General features: G+C 60.5%; 1 protein-coding gene across 2 annotated transcripts; it reads right to left on the bottom strand.

Annotated features, from left to right (window-relative positions):
- Positions 1-1,099: 1,099 nt before the first annotated feature.
- Positions 1,100-24,663, bottom strand: TMEM132E (transmembrane protein 132E). Of its 2 annotated transcripts, none has more exons than XM_032130247.1 (9): positions 24,534-24,663; positions 12,758-13,658; positions 11,783-11,923; positions 8,471-8,663; positions 8,042-8,185; positions 4,329-4,534; positions 3,478-3,757; positions 3,207-3,398; positions 1,100-2,751 (listed from the first exon to the last, which is right to left on the bottom strand). In XM_032130247.1, the coding sequence occupies exons 1-9, from the start codon at positions 24,604-24,606 to the stop codon at positions 1,723-1,725; spliced, it is 3,159 nt and encodes a 1,052-aa protein (XP_031986138.1). In that variant the 5' UTR covers positions 24,607-24,663; the 3' UTR covers positions 1,100-1,722. The 2 variants fall into 2 exon arrangements, with proteins under 2 accessions (XP_031986138.1, XP_031986139.1); XM_032130248.1 differs by having other exon boundaries at positions 1,869-2,719.
- Between the last annotated feature and the right edge of the window lie 103 nt (positions 24,664-24,766).

Genomic DNA, 24,766 nt, shown 5'->3' with positions numbered 1-24,766 from the left:
GATATAGGAAACCAGCACGGAGCTCTCAGGTAAATTTTAAGGCCACCCAGGGGAGAAACTTTCCCAGCCCCAAAACTGAGCAACTCCTTAAAGAGGCTGTTGAGACACCACCCACCACCCCGAACCACGGCTCTCCTGCCAGGGAAACTGAGGCACAGGTGTGGCTACGGCATCACCTGCTCTCTGACCACCAGACTGCCCAACAGAGGAGGATTTTGGAGGGGGAACCCTCAAATCCACAGCTTTGACCCCAAAATGCTCGGTCAAAGCTGAGCCAGCCCCCAGCCGACCCCACAGCCACCAGGGCTCAACCCCAAACCCCCTGGGAGCCGCCACCCAGGGCACCACAGCAGAGACAGGGCCGTGACAGTGCTGCCATTTTGCTTTTTGTTCCATTTTTTTCCTTTTCTGGTCTTTTATTTCAGAAAAAAATTGAAAAAAAAAAATAAAACGAAAAAAAGAAAAAAAAAAAAAAAAGACACAGTGGTGGGTAACTTTTGATCCAGAAATAATCCGCTGCCAGCCTCCACCGGGTGATGCCAGGGTGTCCCTGTCCCCACATGCTCAGTGCCCGTGGGGACAAGTGCACAGCCCAGGGTCCCCAGCCTGCCAGCCCTGGTACCCCGGTGTCCCCTCCAGGCCGAGGGTGCTCTGCACCGGGCTGGGAGATGGCGTGGCCCTGGACTGGGGGGTCCCCTGGGTGAGCCAGGGGGGGCTGGGAGGTGCCACCAGCACGGGGAGGCCGGGAGGCATCGGGTTACGGCAGTCAGAAGGCACCACACAGGCTGAGCCTGGCCCCGGGCATCCCTGCTGGGCTGGCACTGGGGGAGCTGGGCTGGCACTGGGACACACAGGCCAGGTCCCATCGAGGGTGTCCCCGTGGCTCTGGGAAGCCCCTGCACCGCGTTGCCATCCCAGAGCCACATTCCAACACTGGGAGGGGGCAGAAACCCATGGCTGGCCCTGGAGGCCCCAGTGGGGCTGTGGGGCGGGGGGGCCGAGCACTGGCCCCATGGCTGGGACAGAGGGACAGGCAGGGTGGGCAGCAAACGTGCTGGTCACCCCCAAAGTGCCCCAGGCAGCCAGGGACTGGGGCTGATCACCCCCAAAGTGCTCCAGGTAGCCAGGGAGTGAGTGGGGCACACCGGGAATTTGGGGCTGGGTCACAGCAGGCGATGGGGACAGCAGTGCTCCGGGCCCGTGGCCATGGTGTCCCCAACTCTTGCCTCGCCCAGCATCACCCAGTGTGGGCCAACGTCCCAAAAGCCATCGGGGTGACCCAGCACTCACCTCCAAAACTGTGCAGCTGAGCGCAGCAAAGGCTGGGGGAGGCCCTCGGGAAGCCCTCGCCCACCACCTCCCTGCTGGGCTCCGGGGAGAAATGGGATCTCTCCCCTCTCCCAGCCCCTTCCCGGCAGCACCCACAGCCTCCTCTTGCCCGGCCACACGCACGCCCCGAGCTGGGACCCCGTCCCCTCACTGGGGGGCCACGCGTGTGCTGCTGCCTCCCCTGGGAAAACCAGTGGGGAAAGGGCGAGAACAGAAAAGAGGTGTCCCCGGGGGTGCCTTTGGACGGGGTGAGGACGTGAGATGTGCGGAACAAGGAGCCGGACGCGGGTGTCCGGCCCCGGAGAAGCGTGGTGGCGTGGCGTGGCACGGCGTGGCGTGGCGTGGCACAGCGTGGCAGCCCCTCCCTCCCGCCCCGTCCCTGCTGCCCCTGCGTTAAGCGATCTCTTTGATCCTGCAGATGTAGTTGTGAAGCTCCTCGGGGTCCTGCAGCCCCATGTCCTGGCACACCCACTCCAAGTCCTCCTCATCGGCGATGGGGATGGAGTTGTAGGCCAGCTCGTCCGAGGGCATGGTGGCGAAGGTGGTGAATTTCACCCGCTTCCGTTTGGAGGTGGGTGAGTTGAGCGGGTCCTCGCTCTGATCCCGCGTGGAGCCCCCCGAGGAGCCGTCCCCGCGCCCGTGCACCTGGCTCTGCACGCTGGTCTGCGAGCTCCCGCTGCTGTGGTGGTCCCCGTGGCAGCAAGTCTGCACGTTTTCCAGCGGGTTCCCCGGGCTCTCGGGCTGTGGGGAGAGGTCATTGTGAGCCCGCAAGGGCTGCCCGTTGCCCAGGAAGACCCAGTGGTGGGAATGGTCCATGTTGGTCTGGCCTTCCGGCGGGATGCGCTTGTGCCGGTACTTCAGCACAAAGACGATGCAGTTGATGAGGAAGACCAAGATGGCCAGACAGAAGACGCCCAGCAGGGCGTACATCCCGATCTCCAGGTCCGTCAGCCCCCGTGTCACCTGCACGAAGCCAGTGGGGATGGTGGGGAAGTCCTCGGTGGGGTGAGACGCGCTGGACATCCGGCTGTCCTCGCTCGGGTCCGCTTTCCTGTCCACCTCTGCCCGCAGGGTGGTGCTTGCCCCCGCCTCGCCCAGCCCCGGCCTGCTGGGCACGTGGTCGTAGTCGTAGGTGGGGTCCTCCTCGGACCCGAAATGGACGCGCACGGTGGCCAAGGCCGTGAAGAGGACGCTCTTGCGCTTGGTCTTCTGGCAGCTCTCGCAGATGACCAGCTCCGCCCGCAGCAGCTCCCCTGCGCCCTCGCTCTCCGCCACCACCAAGGGGAACGCCCGGTCCTGGGTCACCGACACCACCTTCTCGTCCAGGCTGCTCACCACCAGGTTGTAGTCCTTGGGGTCGTAGAGGGACAGGGGCGCCGTGGTGCCGTCGCTGTAGGAAATCCACAGGCTCAGCAGCGCTTCCTGCGGGACCAACACAGGCACCGGTTGCCCAGCAGGAGGCCAGTCCCACCTGCACCCCTTTGTCCATCCTCCCGTCCACCTCTCCATCCTTCTCTCCATCCAATTCACCCTTTATCCCTCCATTATCCGTCTTGTTCCAACCATTCCCTGATTTTTCTCCTTAGCCTACTCTTCCCTCCACGTTCCCCATGCTTGCCCAGGCTCATCCCAAATCCCAGATGTGGCTACCAAAGCTGGGCCAGGAGCTGCATAGGATTCCATCCCTCCCCCTCCATCCCCATGGTTGTCCCCAGGCTTGGATCACAGGTCTCTGTGAAGGTTTCTGGGGTGTTTTGGGGTCACCAGGGTGTCATGAGGACACCGGGTGCTGTGAGGGCCAGAGTGTGGGCAGGATTTGGGAGGAGGGGGTTGCACCCCAAAATCCCCCCCAAGCCTGGATGCCCCCCCGGCCTCACCTGCTTGAAGAAGCTCAGGGTTTGCTGCACGGATGTGCGGGCGATGATGGTGTGGCTGTTGCCAGGGCTGGGATGGAGGGACAGCGAGAGGCTGGAGACCACCTGGGCCTTCAGGTCCGTGATGCTGACCTTCTCCTCTGCCACCGTCACCAGCGTCTCACCCAGCACCGCCTCCACCAGCGGGGACACCACCTGCAGGGGTCGAGGTGCCTGTCACCGCCTGCCACCCCCAGCCAGGCTGCCAGAGGTGGGGAAAGGTGGCCAGGGGTACCTTGAAGAGGGTCGTGCCCGGCTCCCGCCCGGCCAGCGTGGAGCTGTCCACCATGTGGGCCACCCGCGGGTCGTCCACGCGCATGAAGTCGCTGACCAGGTCGGTGACCTCCACCAGCCAGTCGGGCCCCAGCATGGTGACCACCTGGCCCGTGCCCTCGGCCGCCGTGGTGTGGAACTGGGTGAAGACCTGCAGCGTGGAGTGCTGGTACTGCAGGGCACAGCCCCGGCTCTGCTTCCGCTCCTCCTCGTCCTCCTCGTGCTCGCTGTCCCGCACCGACCTGCGGGATGGATGGATGGACGGATGGATGGATGGGACAGTGGGTGGGCAGTGCTGCCAAGCTCGCCATGCCACGGCTCTTCAGCTCCCTCAGGAAAGGTGGCCAAGCAGGAAAAAATGTGATGTCACCAAAAAATGGTGGCTCCTGGGCCAGGAGGGGCTGTCCAGGAGGGTTCACGGGATTTAGCAGGATGTGGTAATGGCAGGGTCACCAGCAGCTCTGCCCACTAAACTGCTGAGAGGACAAGGTATCTCTGCTTGGGATGGACACCTGGAGGTCTCTAGACAACAAAAAAGGCACTTTGGAGCTTGGCTGTTCCCAGTTTCATCCAGGGAACTTTTGATGACTGCCAAGGAGGGATGTTCTCCACCAACCTCCCTGTGAAACTTTTCTCCTTCCCCATAACCTGTGTCCATGACCTCTCACCTTTCCACCGAGGACCCCTGAGATGCCTTTGTCTCCACCACCTTTAAAACCTCCTCATGAAGTCACTGAGCAAGGCAATCAACCCATGACCACCACCTCCACCTCGCCTTCTCTGGGCTGGCCAGCACGGCTCCGCAGCACCCACCTCCTGTCCGGCAGGATGGGCACCCTCCAGCCCTTGACTTGGCTCAGCCGGGCGTCCGAGAGCTCGATGTGCAGGGGTAGTTTGGGCACCCACACCGTCATCTCCAGCGGGGCCGACAGGTGCTCGTAGTTGAAGGTGACCCGGGCGCTCATGGAGCCCCGCGACTCCTTCCCGCTGACGAAGACGTAGTCGCAGCTGCTGGAAACCTGTGGGACAAGAGAGGATGGGAATGGTCCTGTAGACACAGCAGAGATCCCAGCAGGAGGCTGGATGTGCTGGAGGAGCAGAACTTCACCCGGCATGAATCCAGTTCATGCCTCACCTGGAGCAGGGATGCTCCCTCCTCCTGGAGATCCTGCTCAGAGGGAGATCCACACCCCGTGTCCACCATGCAAAGTGTCCCCTGACCCTGGTCCTCCTGAGGCACAGATCTGTGTCCACCACGCAAAGTGTCCCCTGACCCAGCTCCTCCTGCCAGCCCTCACTCTCTCCCACCTCCACCAAGAACCTCCACCAAGAACCTCCACGTGGCGCCTCAGTTCCCCTTTGGCCTCCACACTGGATTGTCCCTGAGCTAGAGGCACCCATGGGTGCTTCACAGAGGTTGCAAATTGCTCAACCTGGAAATTCGCCCCAAAATCCCCTCCAGAGGGCACATGCAGCAAGCACAGCCCCACCACGTGCCCATACCCACCAGTGCCTTGTCCCTGTCCCTCCTGCTCACCCCAGAGCGAGATTCCTGTGGTCTGACTGAACCCTCCTGTTCCTCTTCTCCCTCCTCCCCTTTTAATTCCCACTTACGCAAACGCCATCAGCGAAATCCGCTATAAAACAAATCCATCCTGCAGGGGGTCACTCATTAAGGAGCCAATTAAGGAGCTCAGGGGACACCAGGGCGGCATCTCCCAGGGTTTGAGCTCGGGTCACCAGTCAACAGCTCCTTCCCAGCTGGGGTGGCAGAAGACAACCAGAAAGGGACTCCAACCTCTCACCTGCAGCAGCCCTGTGGCCCAACCCTGATCTCCTGTCAGGGACTGCATCTGATTTGTTGGATGTTGGAGAAGAGAAGAACTCGTTTGCTCAGCCAGCAGCACTGAGCAGCTCACCAGTGCAGAAGAGCTGATTTCCAGCATCAGAGAATCCCTGGATTCTCTGATGGCTGATAAAGGGTTGAGGCCAGGCTGCAGGAGGCTGGCAGCATCCCTGTCTCTCTGCCAACCTATTCCTTGAGCACCTGTGGGCAACCAGATGCAGGAATTTTGCATTTCTGAGCCCACAGCAGGGTTTGACTTCTGCAACAGCTCCAGGAGCCCTCTGCAAAGGTGTTGGTGGTCCCCTGGGGCTGGTGGAGGAGTCAGAGCCCAGGATGTCTCCTTGGGATGTCCCTGCTCCCTGAGCACTGGAGGGAAGGGCGACGCAGGAGGGTTTGTTCCTCATCTTCCCATCAGAGGTACCAGCTCAGCAAGTCTGACAAGACAATCTCATCTGTGGCGAGGCAGCGCCTGAATAAAGATGAGCTCCCGGGTGAATCCTGCAGCCGAGGATCTCTGGATATTGTGCCATTTATCACAATAAACACGATGGGCTCTGCCGGTGTTACCTTGGCTAATAAACCCCCCGGCACCTCCCTCTGGGCACCACTTGCTTTGCAGCCAGGGAGGGGGGCTGAAACTATGACAACAAAAAATCCCTGCACGCCAGGCCTGTCCCGAAGATGGAGTGACTGCAGATTAGCTCGGAAATGAAGCTTGTGCGAGGAAACTTCCCGGATTTACGGCGAGGTGTCAGGAAGAGAGAGGCTGAGGGCTGCCTGGGCTCCCAGCCAAGGCACCGCTGCCTCTGCTGCTGTGGCCAGGAGTTCCTTGCTTGGCACGGGGATAAGTGTGGGATCGAGGGGGACACACGTTCTCCAAGGCCCCCGGGAGTGGGAAGAGCCACCATGGTGCTGGCGGTGGCTGTGGGTGAGCAGGGTTCCTGAGGATCAATCCCACTGAGCTCCTGGGGGGTTCTCCAGGGGATGTGCAGTGTGGGGTTCTCAGAAAGGTCACACACAGGTGAGATCGAGCATCTCCCACTGAGCGCCGCTGGCAGCAGAGGTGGCCCTTCCACTCCCTGCGTGTCCCTCGACAACCCCCAAAGTCACCACGTTTTAAAAATAGCGGGTGGTTTCTACACTCCCCTGAGTGATGATGTCCTCCTGGACACCTTTGTCAACCTGTGCCACCACAGAAGGGGACGAGGATGACAACTCCCACTCATACTCTCCCACCACATCCTTCAGAGCCATGTCCACACCAATCCCAGGACAAATTCCACATTACACAAGAGAGCAACCACCGGGGAGCCACACCAGAGCAGGGAGAGGCAGCTCGCCAGCCCGCCCTCACGTTAAATTATTTACAGTAACAGATAGCACATCCCACTCCGTAAGCTGTGATTTATGGAGCAGGTTTAGAGCTCTGACACCGCAATCATCCTCCCCGATCTCAGCAGGTAACTGAGAGGCTCCCTCGGAAATGAAGCTCCAACACAAACACCAAATAACTCAGCGAGAAATTGTGCAGGGCTCCGAGCGGGATGAGAGCCGGGGCCGGAGGGCTGCTCCCTGCATTATTCATCCCAGCTCCTGGGCATGTGCCTGCTCCCCCCAGGCCTGGGGACAGAGTGTAAATAGATTTATGAGCAGAAAGGCAGCACATTAAACAGTTTAAGTGTCTTGGAGTCCATCCTGAAGTGTATTATTGCTCCAGTGTTTTATCACGCTGGGGAGGACTGGGCTCCATAAATTAGAGCCGGTGTTGTAAATCCCATGGATCTGAGTTTCAGTCGAGAGCTTGGGTGAGCACTTTGCGGCACTGGATGTCCCCCATGGTGCGTGACACGGCCCCGTGGACAGCAAACCCCAGCAGGGACAGGGATCTGCCATCACCCCTGTGGCAAAGGGGAGAGGGGCTACAGCCCCCCAGAGAATCCAGACCCCTTCCCTGCCTCTGCCCGACCCAGCGGGATCATGGAAAGGGAGAGCTGGCTGGGTGCACGCAGGGAGAGGGGTGGGAGGTGTTCGGGAGAAGGGAATGATGTCTGGGGGCGGATGGATGGATGGAAATGGTGGCAGAGTGACATGGGCAGGTGGGCAGATGGATTTATTCAGGGATGGAGAAATCTATATGGATGAACAGGGCTGGTGATGGAAAAGTTGGAGGGTTTGAGTACCAGGGGCTGCCTCAGTGGCTGGGGCAGGGAGCCTTTGGCATTGGCCCCTTCAGCACCTCTCCCATCTGGATCTTCCCCCTCAGCTCCTCTTTCCCCTCCATCATTCCCAGCTTCCATCTCACCAGTCCCCAGCCCAGCAGCTGATCCAGTCGGGACAGAAATGTCACTCCAAGGCCGAGTGTGGGCACTGATGGGGCCATGCAGCTCAGCCCATGAGGTGACATTTCCCCTTATCAGCACCAGGTGTTGTGATAACCTGCAGTTACTGCTGCTGCCTGCTGCCAGTGTTGGAGCATCCCGTGGCCTCTCTGGGGACAGTGACAAAGTGTCTTGTCCTTCTCCTGGCAGACCCCAGGGAGAAGCTTGCATGGACTGGAGCCACCAAGGGGATGATGCTTGGTTTGGGTGGGGTTGTGAGCCACATCAGCTCGGACCCACATCGGGGTCAGGAGAACCCCAGCCCCTTGTGAGGGTCACAGAAGTCCCCTCCCCACACCCACCTTGATGATGTCCTCGTTGTTGGACTTGCACTCCACCATGGCTGAGACATCCACGATGACGCCGCTCAGCTCGATGGCAATGACTTTCACGGGAATGGCCACTGTGCGCCCCGTCAGGATGGCCGTGTTGATGATCTCTGTGTCCTGGGGGTGGCACAGAAAGGGCACCATCATGTAAGAGGGCAGCTTGTCCCATCTGGGGCAGGGAAGGACCTGGGTGTGGGTGGGATGGATGGATGGATGGATGATGGATCGATGGATGGATGGATGGATGGATGCAGAGATGGATGGGTGGATGGATGGAGAGATGGATGATGGATGATGGATGGATGATGGATGGATGGAGAGGTGCTATAGGGCAGGTGGGCAATCCCTCAGGGGTCCCAACCCCTCCGAGCAGGTAACACCTGAGGGCATGAACTTGCTCACCATGGCCAGGGGCACAATGGCCCTGATGTCCCTCTGGATGACTGTCAGCTCCGTGACCACCTTCTCCAGGTCTGGCGGGGGGTTGCGGCCGCGGTAGTCGATGTGCCACATGATGCGGCGTGTCACTGACTGGCTCGTGAAGTTCTCCATCTCGAAATCCAGCTGCATGATCTCCGACGAGGAGTCCCCATCCCTGGGCAGGGGGACAGCAGGAGGGGACACGGTGAGGTGGCTGTCCCAGGTCCCACAGACACACCAGGATAAGCACCAGGCCGTCCACAGACTCCCCAGCAGGTGCCCTTGGTGTCCCCAGGCACAAGGGGGACTGTGCAGTGGGTGCCACCCAAACCCAGCAGCCCGGACCCCCACCACCGCCAGGGGCTGCTCCGATGGGATCCTGCAGATTCCCATGGCAATCTCCCCAGTGGGAGAGAGAAATGTTTTTCACCGCCTCTGCCAGCAGGACAAGAACACCTCATCAGCTCTGCCAGGGCTGCTGGGTGACATCACAGGGTGAGCGTGTGGCCATGGCCTCGGGGGACAGTGGGTGGCTGCAGGTGCTGCAGGCCTTGTCTCCCTGACTGTCTTCCCAACTGCATGGATGGATTTATTGCTCCTGTCTGGACACTCATGTCCCACAGGTCAGATCCCACATGTCCCACACCCAGATCGCAGATGTCCCATAGATCAGATCCCAAATGTCCCACAGGTCAGATCCTATGTGTCCCATAGATCAGATCCCATGTGTCCCACAGGTCAGATCCGAAATGTCCCACATGTCAGATCCCAGAGCACTCAGGAATGACAAATAAATGTCAACACAGCAGCCCAGCCCAAGCTGTTGATTTTAAAGCCCCTTCCAAGGGGATCCCATGGGGAAACTGAGGCACAAGAGAAAGAGGTCCAAGCCCAGGCAGGAGCTGGGACAGAGCTGGGATTTGGGGCCGGGCCGTCCCCCAGGCTGTGAGGAAGGAGGGGCAGGGGACAGGGGAGGTGGACAGAGCCAGCAGGGGAGAACAGCCCCGGAACCGTCAGCTCAGCAAACACACCCAAATTAATGCCAGGGCTGGGGACAGCAGGACAGGGAGTGACCTCTGGGATGTCCCCGGGGCTGGACAGGGTGTAGAGGATGCCAAACCCAGGATATGGTGCCAGGCTGAGGGGACAAGTTGGTGACCGTCTGCATCACGGCTTGGACACAACCTTACAGCAGCACCACCAATTACTCGCATGCCCCATCCCTACAACCAAATCTCCCCGGATCTGATCCTGCCCTCACAGCTCTGCCCACCAGCAAATCCTTGGAGAAGCTCAGGGTTCAACCCTGCCCCGAGCCGGACTTCACTGCTCCAAAAAACTGAACACCCCTGGCAGAAACCCCAGAGCCCCCCCAAACCACAGCACTGCTAAAAGCCCCCGCAGAGCCAGCGGGGCGGGGAGGGAAAGTGGAATTGCAGTGGAAGGGAAGCCAGGACTGGCTCCGCTTTCATCTCGGTGCAGCAGCAATTGAGAAGGTCCCATCGATCTGGGGTACAGGACACAGCCAGGTTTCTCTCTGATCAATATCTAATGAGTGAGAGGGAGCAGGGAGAGAGGAGAGCGAGAAGCTGGAGCTGCTCCAGACCACGGCAAGCCCCGATCCCTGATCCCTGCTCCCCGATCCCACAGCAGCTGTGATGGGCTTAGCAGTGGAGCTGATCCACAAGGGCTGGTGGGGTCTTGCTGTGCCCCCAAGGCAGGTTTGGGGGTTCAAGGCAGTTCACCAAAGGCCACGGGGTGTGAAAAGCAGATTTGGCTGCTCTCCCAGTGCCAGGAGTACCCAACCCAGCTGGGAAGGGGCAGGTCCAAAGGCAAAGCAGAGCCAGGGGTGCTGTGGCAAAGGGACTTCTCGCCGTGGGGTGCCCCGAGGTGTCCCAGGAGCGCTGCCAGGCCCAGCCGCCACCCTCTGCCCTGCCCCAGCACCGTCTGCTCTGAACAGAGGCAACAGCCAGGCTGCTCACATGGGGGGAACCACTCAGGATGCAGCTTCTGGGGTGCAAAACACCCCAAAATGGCCCTTCTGACCCCAACGCTCAGGGCTCTCAGCCCCTCCCTGCACAGCCAGCGCTGCCAAAAGCCCCCAGAGCCCCAGCACAGCAACTCCTCTGTTTGCACAGCCCCGAGGGCAGCACGGCGCGGAGTCATTCATCCTCTCCGTTCCGTTAATATTTGATGGAGTTGTTTGTCTAAAAGGTGATTGTAATCGCTTTAAATTCCTCCCCCGTCTCTAACCTTTGCAGGCTGATTGGAAGCAGCGCTGGCAGCGGCAGAGGGGGAAGGGGGAGAGGATCCGGCTGCTGCCAGCTCTGCTCTCCTGGGCTGCGGGGTGGGCGTGCAGGGGACAGGGGGCTGGTGGCCCTGGGGACACGCCAGGATCAGCCAGGCTGCGGCTTTGGACGCTGTGGGTGCATTTGCAGGGTGGGGGTGAAGGAAAATCCGCCCTCCTGGTAAGAAAAGGGTTCTGCAGAGCTTTGGGGGTCACACCAGAGCAGGCAGAGCTGAGGATCTCCTTTTTCCAGGAGTCTGGCCCCAGCTTCGCTCAGTTTTGGGGTGGGGGGACAGAGGTGTGGGGAGATTTCCATCGCAGAGGGCAGGAATGACCACATCGAGGGGCTTTAACCCAGCTCCTGGAGACACTCGTGTCCCTTTTCCCAGTGACAGAAATGTCACTCTTGTGTTCCAGCACTTCAGAACCTTTCCTGCTGCTGGTTTTGACCCCGTGCCCATCCCAGCCCTCGCCTGCCATGTCCTGCCAGTCTCACATCTCCCCTTCTTCAGGCTGAGCACCCTCTGGGGTCTCAGCTTGGCTTTGTGGGTCTTTTCTCCTGCAGATCGTTCTCATTTCCATCTCCAGGGCTCTCCTCAATGGACCTGAGCCTTTCCCAGAGCCCCAGGAATGTGTGAGCAGGGTAGAACTGCCCAGCTCAGGTGCTGGCATGGATCCTGCTCCCCATCCAATGCTCATCCATCATTTTAGGGTTCAGGTGGGACCTTGCCTTGCTCCGCTGCCTTCCCGGAGGAGACACCAGGATGGACAGCAAAGAGCTGCTGCCTCTCACGGGGCAGAAATTCAATTTCTTAATTAAAAAATTAAAATTCCTCCACCCCAGACTACGGAATCCTCCATGGCTTCACAATTCACCTTAAAACCCTCCATTTCCCCTGCCAGCAGCCACGTGGCACCGCAGCCCCCCAGGGCAGGGGGTAAAGGGAGAACTGCTCCAGGCCAAATCCCAGCAACTTCCCTGGCATTCCCAGAGGTGCAGCCCTTACCTGGGCCCGGCCCCGTCTGCCCTGGACACGTCCACGGTGGCCGTGGAGTGTTTGCCACCCGTCAGCAGCTCCGAGCTCACCAGCCACTGCCCGCTCCTGGACTTGGTGCTCAGCAGGTTCACCCCTTTCTTGGCCTTCACCCTGTGGAGAGCGACAGTCAGGGATGGAGCCTCCCCCTGCGGCAGCCCTGGATCCCCTTGGATCCCCTGCCGTGGCACGGGAGGAGTTTTACCCCTGATCCCTTCAGGCTGTGGGAAGCATCATCCAGGCTGGCAGCAGCAGCCCGCTCCACCTGCTCTTTTTCACGGCATTTTGTCTCTCCAATGACCCCTCCAGCAGGATTTTGACCTCCCAGCCCCAGTGCTGACCCAAGTGAGACTGGGCACCCCTGGGGCACAGGACACAAGAGCCTGGAGCACCACATCCCCCATCGTGGGGGCTCCCTGCTGCTCCAGAGGCCACAGGGACGTTTGTGAGTGCCCTTTGAAGAGATGTGGCCAGCCCTTGTGTCCCCATCTTTAGGGACACGCAGCGATGGGGGTCCCCCCTGCTCACCGGCCCACACTGGGGTGCCCAGCACCTCCTGCCCACCGCCCCATTCGGCTCCCGCGTGGCAGGAGGAGGGGACATGGGGCACAGCAGCCCCATGGCCATGCCACACCTTGTCCCCAGAGTGGCTGGCAATAAACCCAGAGCTGCCGGCAGAATCCCAGTGCGACTGGGAACACTGGGAGAGGACAGGCAGCAGCGCTAGTGCAGAGATGTCCTGCATGGACAGCCCTCCCCTTTTCTCCAGGAAGCTCCCACTGCAAAACCGCATTCCAGATATTCCTCCAGCCCTGCTTCCAGATCTGCTCCAGCCTCCAGCAGACCCCACAAACACCACTCCCTCCCAAGCCACGCCCCCATGCCCACAGCTGCCTTTTCCCAACCATCCCCTGGAGAAGGGAAGCGGGAACATCCCCAGGCCCTCACCTGAGGGTGAAGTGCTCCACCGTGGAGTTGGACATCAGGTAGAGGAGGATGCTCAGCACCTCTCCAGGCTTCAGGGGCTTGTCGGGCAGGCGGATGAAGACGTTGCCGTCCAGGTGATGCTCCTGCAGGGCGGGCGCGGGCGGGGGCTGCAGGAGGCTGACGCTGCCGATGCGCAGCAGCGGGTGCTGCGTGGGACCCTCGGTGCGCGCCCCGCCGGCCCCGCGGCGAGCACCCGCGTCCCCAAGGCACTGTCCGGCACCGTCGGGTGCGTGCAGGGTGTAGTACAGCTCGGCCTGCTGGCTCTCCCCCGGCACCACCTCCAGGCTCTCGGGGCTCTTCCTCCTGCCCAGCGGCACGGCCGAGGGGCCGAACCAGGCGTGGGGCAGCTCGGCCTGCACCAGGCACATGGCCAGGCTGCCCCGCAGCCGGCACGAGCTCTTGAGCTCGCGGGCGTCGCGGAAGGCGTGGAGCCGCACGCAGGGCAGCCGGTCAGTCACGTCGAAGTCGTCCCAGTCCCGGCCGGCCACGTAGAAGAGCACTTGGACCACGGGCTGGCTGGCCACCAGCCGCGGCTGGACGATGAAGGCGCGCACCTTCCAGTTGACGGTGAGGCGGTCGGGCACCTCCAGGGTGCTGGAGGGCTGCAGGTGCTCCTTGGGCAGCACCAGCCCCGTGCTGAAGGGCCCCAGGGTGACGTTGAGGACAGGCAGCTCCTTGGTCTGGAAGACGACGAAGGGCTCGGAGCGCTGCAGAGGGGTGCTGCCGTTGCCCGCCGGGCTGGCTCCCAGCTCCTTGAGGAAGAAGGCCAGGCGGGTGTTGGACAGGCGGTAGCTGACGGGCAGCAGGATGGCACCAGGGGGCTCGGCGGGCTCGGGGCTGGGGGCTGGGCTCTTGGCGTGGGCTGAAAAGGGGGTGCAGAGTGGGGGTTAGCGTGGGGCATCCCCCTCTGGAACAGCTCCCGAGCAAGGAACACAGATCCAGGCCGGAGTGGCACAAGGAGGAGCTGAAGCTTCAGCCCCCAGACCTCTCAGAAGGGCAGCAAGAGCCTGGCTGGGTTTGTGTCCCACAAACCAAAAATGCGGGAGACCCCGGGACCCCGAGCAGGATTGTGCCTCCTGACGGGTGGCACCAACCTCACCCAACACCCTCGGCGTGGCACGGGGTGTCCAGGGTGTGTTGAAGCCACACCCAGCCTCATATTGTCCCTGGGGAGCCCGAAGCTCTGGTCACCCACCCCAGCACTGCCTGAACCAGCAAAGACCCTTTAACAGGAACAGGGATAACTGGCTTTATCCCAGCTTCATCCCAGCTTCATCCCAGCTTCATCCCAGCTTCCCAAGACACGGATGCTGACTTTCTCCATGGGCTCGTTACCGGAAGTTGGATCCAGGCTGACTTTTGGCTGGCAGATCCCACCACGTATTTATCATCATCAAGCCTTTCCTTCTGCATTCAGCCCCCAGATCACCCAGGGAAGGTGGCTAAAGCAGCCCCCAGACCCGCTCTGTCCCCACAGACTGCCTTAAGGGTGGTGTCACAGCCGGTCTGTCACCCGTCACCCACCCCGGGGTGCCACCCGCATTGTGCGTGTCCCCAAAGCTGGCCCAGACCAAATTTTTCCAGACCTGGTGGAGAGGTGACGTGGATGATGTTGGTGGCACCCTGTGCAAACCCCAGCAGCGCCCAGGGCCCTCTGGAAATCCCACTTTGTCCTTCATTTTGATCACTTTTGCCTTAAAAAAAATTACTCCAGGACTGAGCAGAGCAGGGAGCCCCAACCAGTCGAGGGGCAGAGCTGCCCGAGCCCCTTGGAGGGATCCCGTTATCCCACTGCAAGCGAAGAGAAAACCCACGGAAATCTTCCTGGGAAAGGCGGCCGGCGCGGAGCCGGCGCCCGGCACGGGCTGTGCTGGCAGCTGCGGGATCCTGGAAGACATCTCAAGGTCTTTCCCTTCTCCAGCGGCTGCCAGGAATTCCCGGGAGGGCTGGATCCCGCCCGCTCCCCTCGGCTCCCCGCATCCGCCGTTCCCGGCGCTGATTGCAGCCGCTCCCAAGCGGCTCCCGAGCAGCGGAGTCCAAATTACGGGTGTCAGACGGCGAGGAAAGGTGTGGATGTGCCGGCTCCGCTCCCGGGAATGACTCAGCCCCCTTCCCCACGGGGGCTTTGGAGCGTGCCAGGACCCGGAGGCTTTTTCCAGCCGGGAAAGTGGCCCCAGACACTTTCGCCGGGGTTCAAGGGACGCAGGAACCCCCGGGCGAGCCTGGAAGTCTCTGCTGCGGGGCACAGGGGAGTTAAGCAGCTTAGAGGGCTCATTAAAGGATTAGCGCTGGGGACGGGACAGGCAGAATCCCCATCCCGAGATGGGAGCTGTCCAGGAGCCAGGTAGAGAATTCCCCGGGGCTGTGGGAATGCTGGGCCCAGCTCCAGCCCCTGCCACCCCATCCAGCTTGTCCTGCTTGTTTTCCCATCTCCCAGAGAGCCAGGAGCTGCAGGAGAGGTGCCAAACCCTGGAAAGCACCCATGGGTGCCCCTCTGCTCGGCAGTACCAGCGCTGAGGGGCTTTCTGCTCCTGCGACTCGTGGAAGTTGTTTTCTGTTGGGAAAGGTGAAGGTTGGCATGCTCCTGCCATGCCCGACAAGTGGAAAAGGGGAACTTTTTCCAAGGCGTGAGATTATTTGAGGAAAAGGATCCAGCAGCTGGAGCGACACGAGCTGGGCTGTTTGGGTGAAGGTCAGGGGAAGGGGCTTTGCTCAACTTAAAACATCATCAGGCTTTATCCCTTCAAAATCTCCGGGGTTCGGAGCAGGATCAGGACATTTCACAGGGAAAACCCACCCCAAAGCCACCCAACTCAATGCCCAGCACAGCCCCGAGCAAAACCCATCCTGGAGGAGGTGCAAAATGCCCGGTGTCACCCTCGAGCGGGGGACAGGAGAAGCTCAGTGCCACCCCAGCGAGCACCCAGGGCCGGGCTGGCACGCACTGGGAGGGCTGAGGCAGCTGGGTTTGGGTGCAGTTTGGCCCCTTCAGCGCCCAGCTCCTTCCTCCTCCCGTGGGGATTCTCTGATGGGTAATGAGGGTTGTGCGCTGCAGGAAAGCCCCTCTCAGACTCGGTTTGGTGCTGCAGTGGGGACACCCAGGGTGGCCCTGTCGCCGAGCCGAGCTGCGGGGAGAGCCAGGGCCAGGCTGGGCTGGAGATTAATGGGATGGCCGTGATGAGTTGAGTGCCGGCGGATTGGCGGCACACAGGGAAGCGATTTCCTTCGCAGACAAAATGCATTTAAATGATGCTCTAATCTGTAGCCGGGAGGGGACGGGAGCGGCGCCGCCCTTGCCTGGCCGGGAACTAATCCTGCTAGGAGAGGGTCCAACCCAGCCACATCCAGCCTGGAGTGCGGGGAATCACAGCCACGGGGGCAGGAGGGAAGGAGAAGGGAGGTGGGAGGTGCGTGGAGCTGGGGATGCAGGTGCTGGGTGGGGAAAAGGGATAAATAAAGTGTCAGGGAGAGTAAAGGATGGATGGATGGATGGATGGATGGATGGATGGATGGATGGATGGATGGATGTCAAAAATGGCTGGACAGCAGGAGAATAGCTTCAGGATGAGGGAGGAGAGGGGATGGGAGGGAAGGGAAGGGAAGGGAAGGGAAGGGAAGGGAAGGGAAGGGAAGGGAAGGGAAGGGAAGGGAAGGGAAGGGAAGGGAAGGGAAGGGAAGGGAAGGGAAGGGAAGGGAAGGGAAGGGAAGGGAAGGGAAGGGAAGGGAAGGGAAGGGAAGGGAAGGGAAGGGAAGGGAAGGGAAGGGAAGGGAAGGGAAGGGAAGGGAAGGGAAGGCCCAACAGCTCAAGAGATGGAAGGAAGGTGCCCCGAAGAAAACCGTGAGGATGGACAGACACAGCTCAGGACACTCCAGTCCCCACGCCGCTGTCCCCAGTTCCTGCCCTGGTTTCTTGTCACCCCCGGGAGAGGGGGTGGCCTCATGTCCCGCTCTGGCCAGGTTTGGGGGGCCAGAAGGGTTAAGCCCTGCCGGCTGGCTCTGCTCCGCAGCGCTGCTGCCGCTGTGGTTAACGGGATTTGCAGCACCTGACCTGCGTTCCGGATTCATCAGGCCGGCACTGAGGGGCCCATATGGCCCTTCCACCCCGGCAGCCAAAACACAGCTCCCCGTGCCTGGCCAGATCCCACCGGCCTGGGGGCTTCCCAAACCCCCCGGGCTGAGGATCCAGCCCAGCCCTACAGCGGGACCCCCGTGTGTCCCCTCGGGGGGACCGGCAGCGCTGACAGGGAGATGTAAACACACAAGTGGTGACCCCTTTGTGCAGCCCCACATCTGCCCCGCCAGATGTGCCCCACGCCGGCCGCAGACACGGGGCCAGATGGGCCGAGCTGCTCTGGAGGGCACGTGGGGACGGGGGCAGCGCCCTCCAGCCCTGCCTTAAACCCCAGACCGGGGCCAAGGGGTCTCACTCTCTGCTGGAAAAAACAGCACCGAAAGTCCCTGAACAACCCTCCTCAGCCCTGCTGTGGGGTTTAGGTCACCATCATCATCATCATCATCATCATCCGTGCTCCTGGTTCAGGGGGTGCTGGGCTCGGACAGGCTGCTGGACACATGGGAAAGGAGGCTGCTGGACAGCCTGGATTGAGGCACCAGCTCCATCACCTTCCCCTCTTGCCCTGAATCCCCAGGAAATGGGGCACAGGCGGAGCCTTTCCACCCTGCTCCCACCACCCCTGCTCCCACCTGTTATCCCGAGGTTTGAGACCCTCCTCCTCCTCCTCTTCCCCTGATCCAGAACCAATGGCAGAGCTGAGCTCCAGCTTAGCCCAGCCCCAGCTGTCGGCCATGGGGATCACTTCAGGCTCGCTCCAGGGGGGATCTTTATCCCAGCTTATCCCGTGGGACACAGCGGGGGCTCCGGGGCTATATCCCCACTTATGGGGGGAAGAACACACGGGGAAAGCTCTGGAGAGCAGGGATGGGAGGTTTGGGGTCAGCCCAGGAGGGTTAAAACCTCTCTGGGTGTTCATGGATGGCACTGGGGGCTCGCTGGATCAGTGGATTGAGCGCTGCTCCAAGGAATGTGGGACACCAGCCACTGCTCTCCCAGCCAAGCTTCCCTGGGGATCCCACCTTGGAGCAAGGCAGGACAGTTGTCCCTAAAGCCGTGACTTGAGCTGCCATGGGGATAAACCCGCCCCAAATACCTGGGGAAGGATTCGGGGGTGTCACCATCCCTCCCAGAGGGCCCCACCCTGGCTCCCAGCCCAGCTCGGGGCTCCTGGGGAGGGGTTTTGGTGCACACCAGTCCCCAGGACCACCAGTGATCTCTTATTCCCAGATCCAGTCCCGTTCCAGGGTGATGATCCTACTCCTGAATAGGGTGTCCCAGAGGAGTCAGTGGGGTGATGGATCCCCCCCCAAAATCCCGAGAAGCAGGAGCCCCCGAGGAGGATGTCCAGCCTGGCTATTCCCTGCTGGACACCAGCATGGATCTCTGACTTCTCTTTGCTTCCACCCCATTCCCCTGAGCATCCTGCACATCCCAGGCTGAGCCCCAAAATCTGCTGGGTCAGGCTTTGCCACCCCATCTGTCAGGACCGAGCACAAAGGGGAAACAGGGGTGGCAGGGGCCCCAAATACCGGGGATGCGCCACATCTGGAGCTTCTAGAGATGCCCCCCACCTGCAGCTCCCACAGCTGGATGTTCCCACAGCTGGAGGTGGCCCCAGCTCCCAGGGAAGGGTCAGGCTCGGACATCTGCCCACCTGTCCTGGGAATCCTTTCCCTCGTCATCCCACAGCACCAATCCCTGCCACCCTACACTCCCACCCCAGTGGGGCCAGCACCTCCAAACACCCTAAAAACCAACAAAAAGGGAGAAAAGAAACCTCCAGGCCTCGCCCTAAAACTCAGCCAGCCCCAACACGTGCTCCTCTCCACTCCACGCTCCCAGGGGGGGAGGAAAATAAAAGCCAGGAATTAAATACAAACGAAGAACAGAAAATACAGGGAGACCCCTCATGGAAACCTCCAGAATGTTCCCTGCAGCCAGAGCCATGGGAATTGCTTTTGGTGACACAAATGACAACAAGCTCCCCCTTCCCTGTGATGCATCTGGAGCCTCCATCTCCAGTCCCAGCTAATTGGAAGTCAATTAAGTGAATAATTGTTACAAACGTGGAATCACCTTCCCCTGGCAGGGAGAGCGTGGGATGCAGGGATGCTCCCGGATCTGGCCATGGCCAGGGTGGGGATGAGCTGGGAATTCCCATGGCACCGAGGTTCAGCTGGTCCAGGCTTCCCAAAGATCAGCCTGGGGTGGGAATTGAGCAGGAGCTGGCCGGGATATGGAGTCTGGGATTGGATTCCTGGGAGCAGCAGGAGTGGATTCTTTGGTGTCTAACTTGTTTCTTGAAGATCCCTGAGATTTCTCCCTCTCCCAAAAAGTCCAGCCTGGCTTCTCCAGGATCGGGAGCAATAAAATCCAACAAGGCTGGTGGGACACATCCCGGGATTTTTTTTTTTAGCACCGAGGAAAAGGGAACTGCCGGAGCACTGCTGAGGGCTGTGCTTCCCCCAGGAAATTAATAAGAGGGAATAAACAAAACAGGGAAAAATAAATTAAAAAAAAAAAAAAAAGGCAGGGACCTAAAGGAATAAATAAATATGGCCTAAATGGGATGTGCCATGCAGAGGCACAGCCTGCCATAAATTCCTGGAGCCAGCAAGGCTTTTACACAGCAGCTACTTTGGAGCAATTTCCACAAATCACAGCGAGGGATAGGCCGGGGGACAGGGAGGAGAAGACCTTTCCAGAGGAGGGAGAAAAACGAAGGAATTAATTAAAAAGGGGGATAAAAAAAAAACCACGGGAGAAGTGGCTGATTGTGAATGGCCGGAAAGCAACGGGAGGGGAGAGAATTTGGGATAAACAGGGCAGCCCCCAAAATGTTCCCTGGTGGGTGCTGGGCTGGGGGAGCTCCACGCTGGGAGCAGCCCAGGTGGGCACAGGTGGATCCCCCAAAAACCCACGCTGGGGAGCCAGAACTGGGAATTGGGGATGGCAAATCCCGAGGGAGAAGCCCCCAGCACCCCGGTGTGGGGACGGCGGCAATGCAGGGACACCCCCAAAGCCACATGTCCTGCTCGGATCACCCCATCCCCTCGCCATCCCTTCCCACCACGGCCAGGAGCAGGAATACGCTCCCAGCACCCTCTGAACACCGAATTTGCCCCCCAGGCTGCCCTCCCAGCAGCTCCAGGCTGTGCCCAGCGACACCTCCCGCACTGATTCGATGCCAATTAATTCATTCCCCTCCTGCGATGTGGGGCTGGATTCGATTCCAGAGGCACCCAAGGAGCCACAGGGAAAGCCAGCCCTGGGTTTAAAGCCCCAGCATCAGCCTCAGAGCTCCAAAAGCAGGGCTGGGAAGTGGTAGCAGCTCCAACAGGGCTGGAATTTGTCCCCTTCCTTTGCTGATCCCACAGCCGCACCGAGCTGGCAGCAGCAGCAGGGAGGGATTGCATTTCCAACCTGATTTATCTTCCAGAGGAGAAACACAGCTTTTCCTTGAAGGAAAATAAATGGAAAATGAATGAATTCTCAAGTTTTGCCAGTTCTGGGGCGAACCCAGACTCCTGCAGGGGACAGGAGGTGACAAAGCCACCCCGGCAGCATCCGCTTGGGCTTTTAGGGAAAATCCAGGCTGGCAAATATTATCCAGGTGGTGGAAAATGCTTGCCAGAAGGTGACAGTGGCTCCACCAGAAGATTGAATTGGCCTTGCTGGTGGTGTCCTCCCCAAGGCCAGGGCAGAGGTGAGGGAGGACGAGGGACATGGGCCGGGCCAGGAGCAGCTCAAGGAAAGGAAGGGAGAGCCACACCCTGAGGAACAACCCCTGCATGCCAACCCTGGGGTGCCTGTGGCACAGGTGACAGCCCAGAAATCCCCCAGCCCAGCTGGGCCACCACCAAAGGTGGCTGGAGGACCCTGGACCTCCCAATTTCCCCGCTGGGTGAGCCCCAGCCTCATTTTCCCTGGGAAACAGGCAGCAGGACCTGCCTCACTCCACCCCCCTGAACCATTTCTCCCTCTGCCACAGCAACTTCCAGAGCAGACCCCGTCCCCACAGCCACCGCTGGGGTCCCCAACCCCATCCCAGCGTGTCCCACCCCACCGCCTCCCTCCCTGCCCGCCCGGGGGGCTGCTCGTTAGCAGAGCCGTGTATTTAATAACAAAAGATCCTGATTAGATTAGCAGCAGCGACCTTTTCCAGACGGACGGGACGCTCCCGCGGCGGCAGTGACAGGCGCCACGCGGGAGGGGACACCCGGCAGCTCCCAGTCCCCCCACACACCCAACACTGTTGTGGGCAGGCAGTGCAGGAGCCAAAAATAATCAGGCTGTGCTGTCCAAGCAGCCCTTCCCTCGGCCGTCATCCCCCAGGATGGTGCCACATCCCGCTGGTTCCCTCCGTAAGATGGGATGGAGCCGGGATGAGCCGGTGGAATGCTCTGCAGGCATCTTCAGCTGGGCTGGTTTTGCCTTTTTTTCCCCCTCTTTTCTAGGATGCAGGCGAGCTGGGAGAGGGACCTTTACGATTTAAATCGTGGCACTTCAAAAACAAAATTCCCGAGGAAATAGCCAGGGTTCCAAAAATTCCTGAGCAATCCCCAGCCAGGGGGCTGCTGCCACTTCATTCCCTGCCTCAGTTTCCCCGCGGCGTGCTCGCCCAAAAGGATGAGGACCAAAGCCCGTGGCTGCTGCTCCCCAAAATCATCGCGCAGAGGATCTCCCTCATCCTCTTCCCTCCCCTCAAAAGCACCAAGAGGGCAAAAAGGGGTAGAAGAAAAGATGATTTCTCAGTGGGGTGGAACTTCACACCCCTAAATTGGGCTGGGATTTAAGGTATTGGGGTTTGGGGGAGGTGGAGCGAGCCTTGGGGTCACGCAAGGACACTCCAGAGCCAAAATCCATTGGAATATCCCCTTTTCCGTGGCACCAAAGGTAAAACTGGTGCCAGGCCGGGTCCTCTCCCCTCAATTGCCTGCCACGGATCCTATTGCCCCTTCCCTGCTCCTGGGAATGCTCAGCTGCCCTGCGCCCATCCCAATAACCGCGGTGGCGGCTGTCAAACCAGCAAACGGCGGGGTTGTGTTCCCGGCGAGCATTCCCAGTGTTCCATGAGCGAAGCCGGGTGTCGGTTCCCAGCTCCCAGCGAGTTATGGCACATCTCCACCTGCTGGTCTGAAAACCCCGGAGCCGGGAGACGCTGAGCCCAGACGGGCTTGGGGTTTGGGGTTGGGCTGTGTCCCCCCCACTGGGTTTGGGGTGTCCGGGCCGGAGACCCCACAGGGATGAAGCCGTGGATCATCATCCTTCATCCCCAGCCCCATTTTCCTGGCGTGTGGTGGAAGGCAGGACTGGGAAACACACAGCAAGCCCCGTTCCCTCCAGCAGTGGGATGGGCTGTGAGATCCGGCGCAGCACACCCCAAACCTGCCCGGAGTGCAGGGCCAGGATAACCACCCCAACCCCAGCAGCTCTGGAGCACTGCAGAGCCTCCAGGCTCCTCTGGGAGCGGGGAAACTGAGGCACGCCGCAGGCACGGGGTTCGGTGCGGAGCTGAGGGAAGATGCAGAGTCCGAGTTCAGCCCTACAGACAGCACAAATCATCCCATAAACCCATAAATCCTGACACATCCCTACACAACCACGCCGGGCAGACACCACCAGCGTCCCCCCATTACACCGCGGCCTCCACGTGTCCATCTGTCCATCCTTGGGGCCACCCTGGGGCCATCCCAGCCCGGGAGATGCCAAAATAAAAACCCCCTTTTTGGGCAGCAGCTGATGTGGGGCCTCGGCCAAGCAGCTCCCGGGGAGTGCAGCGGGAGCCAGGCTGGCACAGAGGGCTGCTCCTAAATAAAAAAAACCCCAACAAAACAAGGAAAAAGGGGGAAAGGAATGAAATCTTCCAAGCAGGAGAGCAGCACACGGCTTCACCACGGGCTGACCCTGCTGAAAGCCCCAACAGTTTGTAGGGAACGCTGGAGAATCGGGAGCTCTCCTGTGGGTTTTTTTTTCCCAGCTCCCCCTTTTATTTGTCCACCAAAGGCCAGCGAAGGGCAGCTGTGCATCCTGAAAGGAGCTGGCCAACTCCTGGCAGAGGTTTCCCTTTTCCCTGGGCACCGGCAGCACGGCGAGCCCTGGCACAGGCCACCCTCGCCCACCTCACACCGGCAGCGCTGCTGCAGCGACCCCCACAAGCCCCACAGGGAGCCCCACAACCGTTGTATCCCCCAAAATCTAAACCCCACTGCATTTGTGGGGTCCCAGCAGCAATGGGGGCTCAGAAACCCCCTCCTGGGGGTTTCTGAGTCCCCATTGCTGCTGGGACCCCCCTTCCCCCCAAGGAGGGGATGGGGAGCAGCACATCTCCCACGGGGATGCTTCCCGCAGCCGACCCAGACAGTTGGATCTTATCCAGGGAATTCGGGCAGCAGGAGCTCCCTGCTTGCCTCCAAGCTGGCCAGACTGCTGAGCTGATGGTCCCAAAGAGCTCTGCCAGCCAACCCTGCCCGTGAAGGAGCCCAAAAAACCCCTCAGTGTCACGGTACAGGGGTCCACCTGCCAGCCCTAAGGGTTCGACGGGAAGTTGCAGCTCCACAGCCCGGAGCATCCTTGCTCCTCCACTGGGCTCCGAATTTCCAGGCTGGAAAACCCCTTCAATGCTCTCAATATCCCCTCTCCTCCTTATTTCACCACTCCCCAAGCTCCTCCAAGACCCTGGAGTGCTGCAGATGCTGAGAGAGCCCCCAAAGCGCCTCGGCCATGGGCTGTTGGGGTGACATAGAGCCAGGCACGCTCCAGGGATCCCCTCCGGCTCCAGGAGGCATCACTGGAACCGGGCAGTGTCCCCAGGACACCCCGAGGCCGAGGCCAGAGCCAGGTGGCCACCCCCAGACTGCAAACAGCCCCCGCTTTCTGCTCGGCCCGGCTGGGGAAAGCGGCTTCGGTAGGGGCTTGGTTTTAAATGGGAAACACCCACAAAAATCCTTCGTGGGAACAGCCTGGCACCCCTCAGGGTGCGTGACCCCTCTCTGGCCTGGCTGGCCAATGAGAGCCCCCAGCAGCAGGTGCTGGCATCCCCAGGGCTGGCACCGGGGAGGCCGGGATGGCACCGCAGCCCGATCGGGATGCGACTCAGGGCAAAGGGGGGGGTGCAGGCCCCCCAAACCGCGCGGAGGGGGGGGATCAGAAGGAGGGAGAGGGATGGCAGGGGCTGCACCCCCACCCCAAAACGCTGCCACCCGCGCAGAGCTTGCCCAGCAACTCGGCGCAGCCCGGGAAAGTGTCTGGGTGCGGGTCTGGGGATCAGCGAGTGGATAATAGCGGATCAACCCCTGATCCTGCCGCTAAAGCAGCTCTGCATTAAGGAGACAAGAGTCGGGGGGGGGGCCGGGGGACACCCCCTCGTTCCTTGTGTCCCCCTGCCACCCTGCTGGCAGCCCAGGCTCAGCCCAGCCCGCCGCCAGCGCTCGCAAGCACAAGCTGTCATTTTATTAAGCCAGGAATAAACTCTAATCTTCACCCATTTCGCTTTGGGGAGGGGGGGCACGGAGAGAGCCAGGGAGGGGGGCGCAGAGGGGCAGGGGGTGCCCCTGGAGGGGGAGGAAGATGGTGCAAAGCCCGGTATTGAAGACAGAGATGTAATATAGAGATATATTTATAAATATTTATATCCCCCCCCCCCCCCTTGCCAGCACTTACCGGGGAGCAGCAGGGAGCAGAGGCAGCAGAGCAGCGCGGCCGGTCCGGGCAGCATCTTCTCCGGAGAGGCCATTGCAAGGTGGGGGAACAGCCAGAAAAAACGGGGTGGGGGGGTGGGATGGGGGGGGCGGGAAAAAAACCCGAAAAAAAAAGAAATAATAATAAAAAAAAATAATAAAAAAAAAATAATAACAACAAAAGGAATCCAAACCAAGCACCGGAAAAAAAAACCC

This window comes from Corvus moneduloides, chromosome 20, assembly GCF_009650955.1.
Source record: "Corvus moneduloides isolate bCorMon1 chromosome 20, bCorMon1.pri, whole genome shotgun sequence".
In the NCBI taxonomy this organism is placed as follows: Eukaryota; Metazoa; Chordata; class Aves; order Passeriformes; family Corvidae; genus Corvus; species Corvus moneduloides.
Note: the sequence above shows the minus strand (reverse complement) of the source record. Positions and strands in the feature narration are given on the sequence as shown.